Source organism: Crocuta crocuta, unplaced genomic scaffold (assembly GCF_008692635.1).
Source record: "Crocuta crocuta isolate KB4526 unplaced genomic scaffold, BGI_CrCroc_1.0 scaffold4, whole genome shotgun sequence".
In the NCBI taxonomy this organism is placed as follows: domain Eukaryota; kingdom Metazoa; phylum Chordata; class Mammalia; order Carnivora; family Hyaenidae; genus Crocuta; species Crocuta crocuta.
The window spans coordinates 4,414,216-4,427,676 of record NW_027529996.1 but is presented as its reverse complement, the minus strand read 5'-3'; the positions used below and the strand labels follow the sequence as shown (position 1 = coordinate 4,427,676).

Below are 13,461 nucleotides of genomic sequence, written 5' to 3'. Positions count from 1 at the left end.
AAACTCCTACCACACGGATTTAAGTACTGTAACAATTCATGGCTACTGTTGTTTCCATTTACTTCCCCTCTCAGATTATTTTAACAGAAACCTAAGATGTATTATTTCCTCTGTAAGTATTTTAGTATGTGTTTATAAGAGATACAGATCCTTTAAAAAATGCTTATTTTTAAGAGACAGCACCAGTTGGGGAGGGGCAGAGACAGAAGGGGATAGAGAATCTGAGTGGGCCTGCGCTGACAGCAGCCAGCCCGATGCAGGGCTCAAACTTGTGAACTGTGAGGTCGGTGAACTATGAGGTCACGACCTCGTATGCTCTCAGATGACGAAGCATCTGAGCCGAAGTCAGATGCTCAACCAACTGAGCCATCCAGGTGCCCCTTGATCTTCTTAAAACTTAACTGAAATATCTTAGCATACTTAAAGATATTAAATAATTTGGTATCATCTGACAAGGTACAAAGACATGCTGTTTGAGGCATATTTACAAATGCTTTAACAACTTGAATTTTAAACATTTTGGTGAATGCTTATGCTCTTATAGTACAGTATTCTTGTATTTACCTCTTTCAGCATGTGATAACAAAACTCTTGGCACAGAGATTGCTTTATACACCTAAGTAAATTTTATAGTTTTCTTTACCATGCTTTGCAAGATAAATTCTCAATATATACTTGAGAAGATTAAATTGAGGTTAGAACTATAGTACTGCATTTTGAAAAACCCTGCTTCTTTGGAGAGTGTTTTAAAATGGCCCCCATTCGGGGCGCCTGGGTGGCTCAGTTGGTTAAGCATCCGACTTCGGCTCAGGTCATGATCTCATGGTTTGTGGGTTCGAGCCCCGTGTCGGACTCTGTGCTGACAGCCAGCTCAGAGCCTGGAGCCTGTTTCGGATTCTGTGTCTCCCTGCCTCTCTGACCCTACCCTGCTCACGCTGTCTCTCTCTCAGAAATAAATAAAACATTAAAAAATTTTTTTTAAATGGCCCCGATCCTTTGTATAGGTATAGAGTTTGGGATTAGGAGTTGGAGGACCTAGATTTGACAGTCAGCCACACATCAGACTAGAGATAATGTTGGATGGGTTTTCAAATTTCAGAGTCTTAATTTCTTCATCTGTCAGGTGGAAGTGATAATAGGGTCTTCCTTAGAAGGCTCTTGAAGGGATTAAGGTGTTGAGCATAGTACCTTTTATTTATTTATTTTAATTATTTTGTGAGAGAATGAGACAGAGCATGTGCATGTTAGCAGCAAAAATGCAGAGAGAGAGAGAGAAGGAGAGAGAATCCCCCAACATGGGGCTCAATCTCACAAACCCTGAGATCATGACCTGAGCCTAAATCAAGAGTCAAGCACTTAACTAACAGAGCCACCCAGGTGCTCCAGGCATAGTACATTTTAAACAGTTAGGTACTTTAAAAAACCACTTTTTAAAAATATTTATTAGTGTTTGTTTATTTATTTTGAGAGAGAGAACACAATTAGGGGAGGGGCAGAGAGAGAGACACACACACAGAATCCAAAGCAGGCTCCAGGCTCTGAGTTGTCAGCATGGAGCCCAGTGCAGGTTGAAACCTATGAACCATGAGATTATAACTGAGCTGCAGTTAGATGCTTAACAGACTGAGGTGCCCCTAAAAATATCACTTTTAATTGCTAGAGTTTTTCTTAGTAAAAGCATATATGCATTTAGCACTTGAGACGACTTACAGTGAAGAGTTACTAGATTTTTAAAATTTGAAACATTATCTGAAGACCCAAGTTCTTCTCTGATGTTTATGGATAAATTAAATGTGTTGAACTTCGTTGATTTGGGATTATACTCTTGGACTTGGATTTAGTATTATATTCTCGGACTGCTGTTTTTACCCCTGATCTAAACACATGAATCCAAAGTTTGACTTATTTTTCTTGGAAGTTCAAAGACTGTGATATGGGCATAATTTATCTTGTGATTGGAGTCTTTCTGTGAGCACTGACATGAAACTTGAGGAGAATAAAATTTTGGTCCCTTTTAATAGCAAGTTTGTGTATATGAATATGAACTGTTTGGGTTGGTAAATGCTCTAGTAGAAAGGATGAATTATTATAAAACCTTAAAGTATGCATTATGTAAAATGTCAGGAAAGAGTAGTGGTGCAATTTTTTAAGTTTTAAATTTTTTGAAAGCTCCAAGTTTGTCTAGGTCATATAACCTATATCCTTTTTTATAGCTGTAATACTTTGAGGACATAAATGGGGAGGAAAAATTTCTTTTTAGAAATTTATTCATTTTTTTTAGAGAGAGAGTGTGAGCTGGGGAGAGGGGCACANACACCCAGTGCTCATCCCCACAAGTGCCCTCCTCCATGCCCATCCCCCTCCTCCCCCCACACCCATCAGTCCCCAGTCTGTTCTCAGCATTCAAGTCTTTCATGGTTTGCCTCTCTCCCCTTCCCCCACTTCTCCCCCATGGTCCTCCATTAAGTTCCTCCTAATCCAGAGAATCTTAAGCAGCCTCCACGCTTAGCAAGGAGCCTGATTCAGGGCTTGATTCCACGACTCTGGCCCAGGGCCTGAGCTGAAATCAAGAGTTGGGCGCTCAACCAACTGAGCCACTTAGGTGCCCCGAAATTTTTTTTTTTAATTGAAATGCTTATTTTGGTTGTGCCTATATTTTAGATAGATTTATCAACTTTCTCAGTTACGTGACTGAAAACAATGTCTGAGAAAACATGTAGGAATTTGAATATGATTTCAATGGATGATTTAATGATCCTGAAAAGAAACTGTCCCATAGATTTTAGAAATTAGAAAAGGTTAAAGATTTTATTTGTTTATTATTATCATTATTTTTTGGTATACTTCAAATGGCTTCTCTACTTGGTTAAATCCTACCTCATCATTGAAGGCCTCACTCATATTTTACTTTTTCTAAGTGTTATTTAAAAACCTGTTTGGACATAGTGGCTTTGTTTCCATGACGCTTTAAAAAATACTATAAATTTTATCTTAGTATTGTTTGTGTGTTGAGGATTTGATGCTTGTTCTTCTCTTTTATACTTGCAGTGCCTAACAGAGCTGGTACATAATGGTTACATCCCTAAATATTTAATGGAGACATGTAGTTAATGTAGTTAAAATGTTCTTATTTTTTACTTCCTGGTATTTTGGCAGTATTTAAAATTATGGGCACCTGGGTGGCTCATTGGGTTGAGCATTAGACTTTGGCTCAGGTCTTGATCTCATGGTTTGTGAGTTTGAGCCCCACATCAGAGTTCACTGCTCTCAGCACAGAGCCTCACTTTGGACCCGCTGTCTCTCTCTCTCTCTGCCCCTCCCTTGCTTGTGCTCTCTCTCAAAAATAAATAAATGTTAAAAAAATTAAATTCAGTGTAAATTTATATGAAATTGGTAAGGTAATAAATTGTTTTAAATTAGAATAACAAAAACATTTAGCAAGACCTAGGTCCCATGGGTAAAAAAAGTATCATGATTAGAGAACATTTATTGTACCTATTATTTTATTATTATTTTTTTTAAGTTTATTTATTTTGATAGAGAGACAGAGAAGGAGAGGGAGCACAAGTGGGGAAGGGTCAGAGAGAAGGAGAGACAGAATCCCAAGCAGGCTCCGTGCCATCAGTGCAGAGCCTGATGCAGGGTTTGAACTCACAAACTATGAGATCATAACCTGAGGTGAGATCAAGAGTTGGGCGCTTAACCATCTGCACCGCCCAAGTACCTCTTTGATTTCTTTTACATTTTATCTTTTTTCCCCCCTACTCACCTCCCCTCCAGCAACCCTCAGTTTGTTCTTTGAATTTAAGAGTCTCTTGGGGCTTGCCTCTGTTTTTATCTTATTTTTCCTTCCCTTTCTCTATGTTCATCTATTGTGTTTCTTGAATTCCACATATGAGTGAAATCATAAAATTGTCTTTCTGTGACTGACTTCACTTGGCACAATACACTTGAGTTCCAACCACATTGTTGCAAATGGCAAGATTTCATTCTTTTTGATCACCAAGTAGTATCCCGTGTATATTATCTTTATCCATTCATTAGTCAATAGGTATTTGGACTCTTCCCATTGTAGCAGGATTCTCGTAGAGAGTCATGACACACAGGCTTTTCTTTCCAGGAAGCAACTTTATTCATGCCGGCACGGCTCAGTTGGGTTAGTAGAGCCCTGAACACCATGTGGTGTAGTTTTTAAAATATATTTTCTACTTCTTTGTCTCCCATATATGGTAACACACTAATATGCAGTCTAAGTGGTCTCATGTTACAAGGTCGTCAGGAATGCCATATACACATATAGCCAGGTTGCCTTGAGGTTTTGTTGTTGTTTTCCCTTTCCTTAGGGATGGGACCCTACCACGCTATAATTTGGTTATTGTTGTCAGCACTTCTCTAAACACTGGGCTACATATGCTCCTTTGAATCAGCACTTTAGATAAATAACTAGTAGTGCAATTGCTGGGTTGGAGGGTAGTTCTATTTTTAATTTTTTGAGGAACCTCCATACTGTTCTCCATAGTTTGCATTCCCATGAACAGTGCGAAAGGGTTCCCTTTTTCTCCACATCTTTGCCAGCATCTGTTGTGGCCTGAGTTGTTAATTTTAGCCATTCTGACGGGTGTGAGGCAGTATCTCATTATGGGTTTAATTTGTATTTCCCTGATGATGAGTGATGTTGAGCATCTTTTCAGGTGTCTGTTAGCCATCTGGATATCTTCTTTGGAAATGTGTATATTCATTATGAAACTTTCTTTTTTAAAGTATTTGAACCAGGAAATTGTGAAATAACCTTTCAGTTTCCCAATGGTGCTAAAGTTGATGAACCTCTAAGGAGTGATAAGCCACCATGATGTACAAGTCAGAGTTAAAGGAAGCAGGGAGGATAAAAATGAAGGGAAATTCATTTGAGAAAGGGACAGAGAGAGGAGATGGTTGGAGCACAGGAAAAAAAAAATCCCAGTAATAACATTGTTCTGGAGGAAAGATGTTTAGACTCCAATTCTTAAGGTCCCAAGAATTCCCTTCAGCTCAGTAATCTAGGACTTCCTTCCATCTTTAGTCCACTAGACCCAGGTTAGAGAGCACAGGTCAAAAAGGATGGAAGAAATAGGAGGAACTAGGGCAATCCATGCTCGGGCTACCGTCAAGCAATAGATTTGATATGCATTGATTTCCACACGTTATTGAAGATGTTATTAGAAACTTGGTGTCCCTGGTATTTTATTTCTGAAACACTGGCACTAAGATTTTCACCTTATGAATCTACAGAATTCCTGGGATCAAACTTGGCAGACCACCCCAGAATGTTTTGTAGAAGTTCTATGACTAATAAGGACCCCATAGTTTACAAACAAGTCTTCTTTAATCCTGACTCCAATCAGCCTCCCAGTGAGTGAATCTCTGTTGGAGTAGGCTCCATCCCTACCCCTAAGAAGCATCATCCCTGAGGGTAGAGCCCAGAGCAATCAGTAGCTGACAAAAGAACTCATTCCACTGACAGAAAGTGAAGAATCAGCCTGATTCTGTAGAAAACTGGTTCCACCAAACACCATAAACCCCATAATTCTGGACTACAGAATCTACAAATTAAAGTAGAAGGTTAAGAAGGACTGGTATAGGACAACTAAAACAAGAAGTACCTTGGACTTACGACACCATGGTTTAAATTCTGGCTTTTCCACTTGCAATTTGTTCCTTGACAAGCCACTTTAACTTTATTTTTATGTTTATTTTTTAAAATTTATTTTTAAATTTATATCCAAGTTAGTTAACATACAGTGCAGCAATGATTTCAGGAGTAGATTCTTTAATGCACCTTACCCATTTAGCCCATCCCCCCTCCGACAACCCCTCCAGTAACCCTCGGTTTGTTCTCCACGTTTAAGAATCTCTTATGTTTTGTCCCTCTCCCTGTTTTTATATTATTTTTGCTTCACTTCCCTTATGTTCATCTGTTCTGTGTCTTTAAGTCCTTATATGAGTGAAGTCATAAGATACTTGTTTTTCTCTGACTAATTTTGCTTAGCATAATACCCTCTAGGTCTATCCATGTCGTGCAAATGGAAAGATTTCATCCTTTTTGATTGCTGAGGAATACTCCATTGTATGTATATACTATATCTTCTTTATCTGTTCTTCTGTTGATGGACATTTGGGCTGTTCCCATACTTTGGCTATTGTTGATAGTGCTGCTATAAATATTAGGGTGCATGTGCCCCTTCAAAACAGCATGTCTGTGTTCCTTGGATAAATACCTAGTAATGCGATTGCTGGGTTGTAGGATAGTTCTATTTTTAATTTTTTGAGGAACCTCCATACTGTTTTTCAGAGTGGCTGCACTAGTTTGCATTCCCATCTTTTACATTTTATCTTAAGTTTCATTTCTTCAAGTTAAGTGGTTGCTATAATGACTGGCTCTCAGATTTTCAGTTGCCGAATTACATTTCTTTGAGTCTGCAGTTTGTGTGAATCGGCCCAGATGGGACATGAAGGTTTGGATTGTTTGCTGTTAACCTAGACAGAAATTGGGTACATTTGGAGGGGCTTTTGCAGGAATGGCTGTCTGTAGTTGGTAACTGTTTGAAGGTAGAGAACAATAAAATGAGGTGCTTGGAAGTATAAAAGTAAGTGTTGGGTAGTAGATTAATTCAGTTTGATTCAGGGAAGATATAGAGCATTTCTACAGTGCTTACAGTGTGCTTGGTTCCACATTGGGTCAAAGTGCATGAAATGATACCTTCTGTCAGGGAGTTATAGAATACTGAATTCTGTGCTGAGAACAAACTGAGGACTCATGGGTGATGGGGGGGGGGGGGAGGGGCATGGGGGAGGGCACTTGTGGGGATGAGCACTGGGTGTTATATGGAAACCAACCTGACAATAAACTATTTGTAAAAAAAAAAAGAATACTGAATTCTGTTTGGTTTTGGTTTTAGTTCTCAGTTAATGGTGAGGAAGAAAATATTTTTTTCCATGTTTCATCCCCCTTTTATCTTTATCCTTTGCTTTAATGAAGCATCAGGTGATGGCAAGAATCTCTCTGATTAGAAACTCCTTTCTGGCATTAAAAGAAAAAAGTTAAAATTTTAAATTAAAAAATTAGATGCTTCTCTAGGGACAAGTAGTTTGGAGTAGTTATCCTCTGCTGAGGAACGCTAGTTGAACAGATGGGTGGGTCATTTTCCAGATAGTCCGGTGACAAGCATGCAGTGATGGGCTGGGCTTTGTAGCTCTTTGGAGAGAAAGGCAGGCAAATTATTACTTAAGGTAGGTGATGCTCATTGGATAATTTTAGTCTCTTAAGAAAGCATGGACATCTCAGAAAGATCCAGTTCTGGAGCCTCCATTCACTGTTCTGGGACTTTATAGCTTTGTTACTTAACTTTTCTATGGCATAGATTTCTCAAATGTAGAGTGAGAATAATAGTACCTACTTCAAGCGTGTTGTATAATTCAGATTTGCTAGGAGGGTTAAACTTAAATATCTCACTTAAAAAAAAAGGTGAATAATGTGAGATGATGGATGTGTTCATTGACTCCATGGGGGGAATCCTCTCATAATGTATATGTATATTAAATCATATTGTACATTTTATTTATTTAAAAAAAATTTAATGTTTTATTTATTTCTAAGAGAGAGAGAGACAGTGTGAGCAAGGGAGGGTCAGAGAGAGGGAGACACAGAATCCGAAGCAGGCTCCAGGCTCTGAGCTAGTTGTCAGCACAGAGCCTGACGCAGGGCTCGAACCCATGAACCATGAGATCATGACTGAGCTCAAGTTGGACGTTTAACCGACTGAGCCACCCAGGCACTCCCACATTGTACATTTTAAATCTTTTACAATTTTATTTGTCAACTATACCTCAATAAAGCTAAAAAATAGTGTCTACTTCAGAGATGGTTGTGATGATTAAAGGAGTTAATTTATAGGCAGTGCTTAAAAAAATACCTTGTACATAGTAAGCTCCATGTTAAGTATTAGCTGCTATAATTTTTGTTAAATTAAGGTTGCTCTTAAGATACTTTTTGTTACTTACAAAGAGGTCCTAGAAGATCTAATTAAAAATGGCTCAAATAAGAAAAATCAGAGGAAAGATTTAATTTCTTTGTTTTTTTTTTTTGTCTTTCCAAGGTAAATAACTGTAGAAATCTGAAATTTTCTCATAATTTTTGTGGGAAGTCTTGACTACAAATTCAGTGTGGGAAATTCAGAAATGAACAAAATGCTTTTTTTTTTACACAGAGCCCAACACAGGACTTGAACTCGTGGACCACGAGATCATGACCTGAGCCAAAGTTGGACGCTTAACTGCCTGAGCCACCCAGGTGCCCCAGAAATGAACAAAATTCTAAGTTTATAGTTTAAAACATTGAAAATGTAAAGTACAATTACCTAAAATCTTACTTTAAGATACTGTATTTTTTACTTATAACCTTCCACATCTTTTTATTTTAGTTGAGTTAACAATTTTATTTTTAAACAACCTCTACATCCAGTGTGGGGCTCAAATCCACAACCCTGAGATCAAGAATCACATGTTTTACTGACTGAGCTAGCCAGGTGCCTGCTCCCCCCATATCTTTTTAGATAGTACATTGTGGCTCATATACTATTCACATGCTAAGTTTGCTTAGTGTATCTGTTACTATTTTTCCCAGATTTGTACATTTCTATCACTCTTTTTATTGGCTGTATTTTTTATTAAGTTGATTTACAATAGTTCAGTTATTTTCCCATTGTTAGATATTTAGATTGATAATTTTTTGCTGTTACTGGGACCACTCTAAGTTACATCTCTGTGACTATATTAATTTTTAGCCTTTATTAATCATGACAAATTTTGAAGTCTAACTATTGGAAATTTTTTAATCTTTTCAGAAGCAAGAGAAAAAGAGGAAGAAATGAACAGAGAGAAAGAATTAAGAAGGCAAAATGAAGATATTGAACCAACATCTTCAGGCTCAAATGTGGTCAGAGATTGCTCTAAATCCTCTTCCAGGTGCTTGACTTTCTCAAAAGGATTTTGTTAAATTATCACTCCCATTTAGGTGTTTAATCTTAAACACCTTAAATTTAGTCTAGATAATTGATTATCTTAGGTAATTGAAACTGGTAGTCATTTCAAAGAAAAAAGAATAAAGACAGTGATTTTGTTCTAAGAAACTCATTTATTTACTTATTTATTTTTTACAGATCTTCAGTTTCCTTTTTCTTTCTTTTATTTATTTATTTTTTTTGTAGTTAAAGTTCTTCAGTTCTAATTAGAGGTCAGCCAGTAAACACTATCAGATGTTAGTTTTCTCAGAAATATGAAGCAAGTGGCAGCTTATGTCAGTCACTACAATGACTATGCATTGGCATTATGGGAAGCAGTCTTTACTGGTCTGAGAAGGGACATATGACCTTTTTACTTAGGCGGAGAAAGCCCATAATTAAAAAGAATTCTCTTGAAATTTTGTAAACAAATACACATTTTTAGATAAACAATAAATACAGAATTAGTGAAGGACTTTTATATTTGAGAGAGAGATGGAGAGAGACAGAGCTTGAGTCGGGGAGAGGCAGAGAATGAGGGAGACACAGAATTCAAAACAGGTTCCAGGCTCTGAGGTGTCAACATAGAGCCTGATGCAGAGCTCAAACTCACAAACCTCAAAATCATGACTTGAGCTGAAGTCGGATGCTTAACCGACTGAGCCACCCAGATGGCCCTGTTAAGGACTTTTAAAGGGCCTTTGCCAGTGGCTTTCACGTACTAGGACAAAATGCTAGAGCATATAGGTGGGAGAAAACTGTTAAGTGACTTTTTTCTTCATTGAGGCGACTCAGAGTTGTATAATTTCCGCATAGTTTTAATTGCCTTAAGAGCATGCATTTTTTCTTATGATTCTTATGTCTTTTTTTAAAAAATAAATCTGATTATTTCTTTCTCCACTTCAATTTTGACCTCATAATTTGTATTGATAAACTTGTTGGATTGGATATTTTTTCTCATTTTCTAGCTTTTTAAAGAATCTTAGTTATATCACATTTCATTGTATAAATGAATGTGTTTGAGCATATTTTAATTTATTCAAGATATATTTCTAATTTTTTAAATGTTTATTTATTTTTGAGAGAGAGAGAAAGACACGGCATGAGCAGGAGAAGGGCAGAGAGAGAGGGAGACACAATCAAAAGCAGGCTCCAGGCTCCGCGCTGTCAGCACAGAGCCAGACATGGGACTTGTACTCATGGACCGCGAGATCATGACCTGAGCCAAAGTCCAGTACTTAACTGACTGAGCCACCTGGGCTCTCCGAGATATATTTCTTAGGCAATTATTTTCCCTCCGATATGAGATTATGCTATTTTCTTTTTTTCTAGATTTAATAAGAACTTTGGATTTTAAGTGAGAAATTATTATGAAGTATTTAAGACTTTCAAAAAGTTGATAAAGGACAGTATCCACTAGACAACTTAAGAAATAAACTTTTACTATTATGGTGAACACTTCTCAAAACTGCCTTCCATTGCTTCCCCCTCTCTTCTTGGCAGAAGTAACCAATCTTCTAAACTTAAAAATTTTTTATATATATCTTTATAATGTTATTGTGTATCTCTGTATTTCTAAGACATATATATATATATATATATATATATAGTATTTTTGTGCATATTTTAAAACCTTTCCCCCTACATGTCTAGTATAGCATTTAGCATATTATGCACTATTCTGTAAACTGTTTCTGTTGTGTGTTCTTTCATAAGATTATGGACACTCTAAGATCGGGGATGTTTTTCCCCTTGATTAAACAAAAAATTTTTGTCATGAAGTATATCATATATATAAAGCTCTATATATCCTACATTTAAAGTAAAGAGAATGATGAAGTGAACACCTAGCTTGGGAAACAGAGCTTTGAAGTCCTCTCTCAGCTCATAGTTCTCTCTCCTCCTCTGGGGAAATCTTCACTTTGTTTATCCTTCCTTCTTTTTTAAAATAGTTTATTAGGTATAAGTATATTCCTAAATATTATGTTGTTTTATATGATTTCTTATTTAAAATTATTTATTTATTTAGAGTGCATGCGTGTGAGTGAGTGTGAGTGGGGGATGGACAGAGAGAGAGAGAGAGAATCCCAAGAAGGCTTTGCACCGTCAGAGCCCTGACTTGGGGTTCCATCCATGTACTTGGGATCAGGACCTGAGCCGAAATCAAGAGTTGGGTGCTCAACTGACTGAGCCACCCAGGTGCCCCATGATTTCTTATTTTATATTGATGCTGTTAATGGTGTCATGAATTCTTTTTTCAACTTGGAGGTTTTTTCTTTTTTTTCAAGATGTTTTTGAGATTCATTCATGTTCACAAGTGAGGCTATAGTTCCTTTTCAATGTGGTTTGGTTTTTTCTTTAGAAATATACTATAATTTTTCCATGGTCTAATCCGTTTAGGTTGCTGTTTTTCTATATTATAACATGTTTTTAGTGACCGCCTTGTAGCCATCCTCTGTTTTATATGCACACAAATTTGTTTAGAGTGTGTATCTAGTAGTAGACTTGTTAGGTCTTTGAGTTAAGTACATACTTTTGCCAAATTTGGCTTAATTATTTTCAGAAGAGTTTGTACCCATTTACATTACCATCAGCAGAGTGTAAGAGTTTCTGTTGCTCCACATCCTTGCCAACACCCATTATTGTTACACATTTCCATTTTTGCCAATCTGGTTATTGTGAAGTAATAGCCTTGTGGTGTTCATTTGCATTTTGTTGGTTACTAGTGTAGTTGTGCATCATTTTAAAAGTTTTTCTGGAAATATATTTTTTCTATTGAAGATACAATAAGAACCGTATCTTCTGCAAGATTTTACCCTGGGTTGCTTGATGGTTTATTATTTTTTATTTTTTAATGGTGTTTTTTAAATAAACACCAGTTTCAAATTTTAATGTACTCTAGTTTATTAATCTTTTCTTCTATGGTGCTTTTGTGTTTTGTTTAAGAAATGAGTTCTAGGGTGCCAGGTGGCTCAGTTGGTTGAGCGTCCAATTCTTGATGTCAGCTCAGGTCATGATCTTGCAGTCATGGGATTAAGCCCTGTGTCAGACTCTGCTCTTGGGATTCTCTCTCCTTCTCTCTCTGCCCCTCTTCTGCTTATGCTCCTGTGCATGCACTCTCTCTCTATCCCCCAAAATAAAGAAATAAACTTAAAAAAAAAAAAAAGAAAGGAGTCCTTGCTCTGAGATCATGAAGATAACTTCCTATATTTTTCCCCTAAGTTTTCAAGTTTTGTTTTTCACAATTGGGTCTTTAATCAATACAGAATTGCCTTTTGAGAGTAATGTGAAGTTGAAATCCAGTTTTATTTTCTCCTCCATATGGATAATCGATTTCTCCTGCCCCTTTGCTTTTAATTTTTTAAAAATTTTATTTAATAGGCTTTAATTCTTATTATTTATTTATTTTTTAATTAAAAAATTTTATGTTTATTTTAGAGAGAGAGAGAGAGGCAGAGACAGAGAGACAGAGCATGAGTGGGAGAGGGGCAGAGAGAGGGAAGCACAGAATCCAAAGAAGGATCCGGGCTCTGAGCTGTCAGCGTACAGCCAGATAGCAGGGCTCGAACTCACATCCTGTAAGATCATGACCTAAGCTGAAGTTGGATGCTCAACCAACCGAGCCACTCAGGGGCCCCTATTTTTTAAATTTTTTAAATGTTTGTTTATTCTTGAGAGAGAGAGAGAGAACAGACAGACAGTGTGAGTGGGGGAGGGGCAGAGAGAAGGAGACACAGAATCTAAGCAGGCTCCTGGCTCTGAGCTGTCAGCACAGAGCTAGATGTAGGGCTCAAACTCAAGAACTGTGAGATCATGACCTGTGCTGAAGTCAGATGCTTAACCGACTGAGCCACCCAGGCTCTCCAAGACTTTTATTTTTTAGATCAGTTTTAGGCTCATAGCAAAATTGAGCAGAACGTACAGAGATTTTTTTCATATAGCCCCTGCCCTCTTACCTCTCTCATCATCAACACCCCCCCCCACCAGAATGATGCATTTGTTACAGTTAATGACCTCGTGCTGACATATCATCATCACTCAGAGTCTATAGTTTACATGAGAGTTCAGTCTTTGATGTTATACATTCTGTAGGTTTGGACAAATGTGTAATGACCTGTAGCTACCATTATATATCATCCAGAGTAGTTTCAGTGACTTAAACATCCTCTGTGCTCTACATTTTCATTACTACCTCCCCCTAATTCCCAACAAGCACTGATCTTTTAAATTTTTGTCAAAGAATTTATACACATTACAAAGTCAAATATTTTCTCCTGTTCGTAATTCTTACTTCCCAGAAAAAACTACTTAAATTTTTTTGTTATTCATCTTTTATTCACCTTCATATTTCTAAATTGTAACTTTTTACTCCTGTCTTGATTTTTTTTTTTTTAATGTGGCAACTTTCTGTTTTCAAAATTTTTAT

At 37.1% G+C, this 13,461-nt stretch overlaps 1 protein-coding gene across 1 annotated transcript in view; it reads left to right on the top strand.

The window, feature by feature from the left end:
* The window catches only part of WDR70 (WD repeat domain 70), a 272,504-nt gene that overhangs the window by 3,586 nt on the left and 255,457 nt on the right, over positions 1-13,461 (top strand). The window contains exon 4 of the mRNA XM_077763475.1: positions 8,880-9,000. Within this exon, the coding sequence (XP_077619601.1) occupies positions 8,880-9,000 (121 nt within the window). The remainder of the gene's footprint in view (positions 1-8,879; positions 9,001-13,461) is intronic.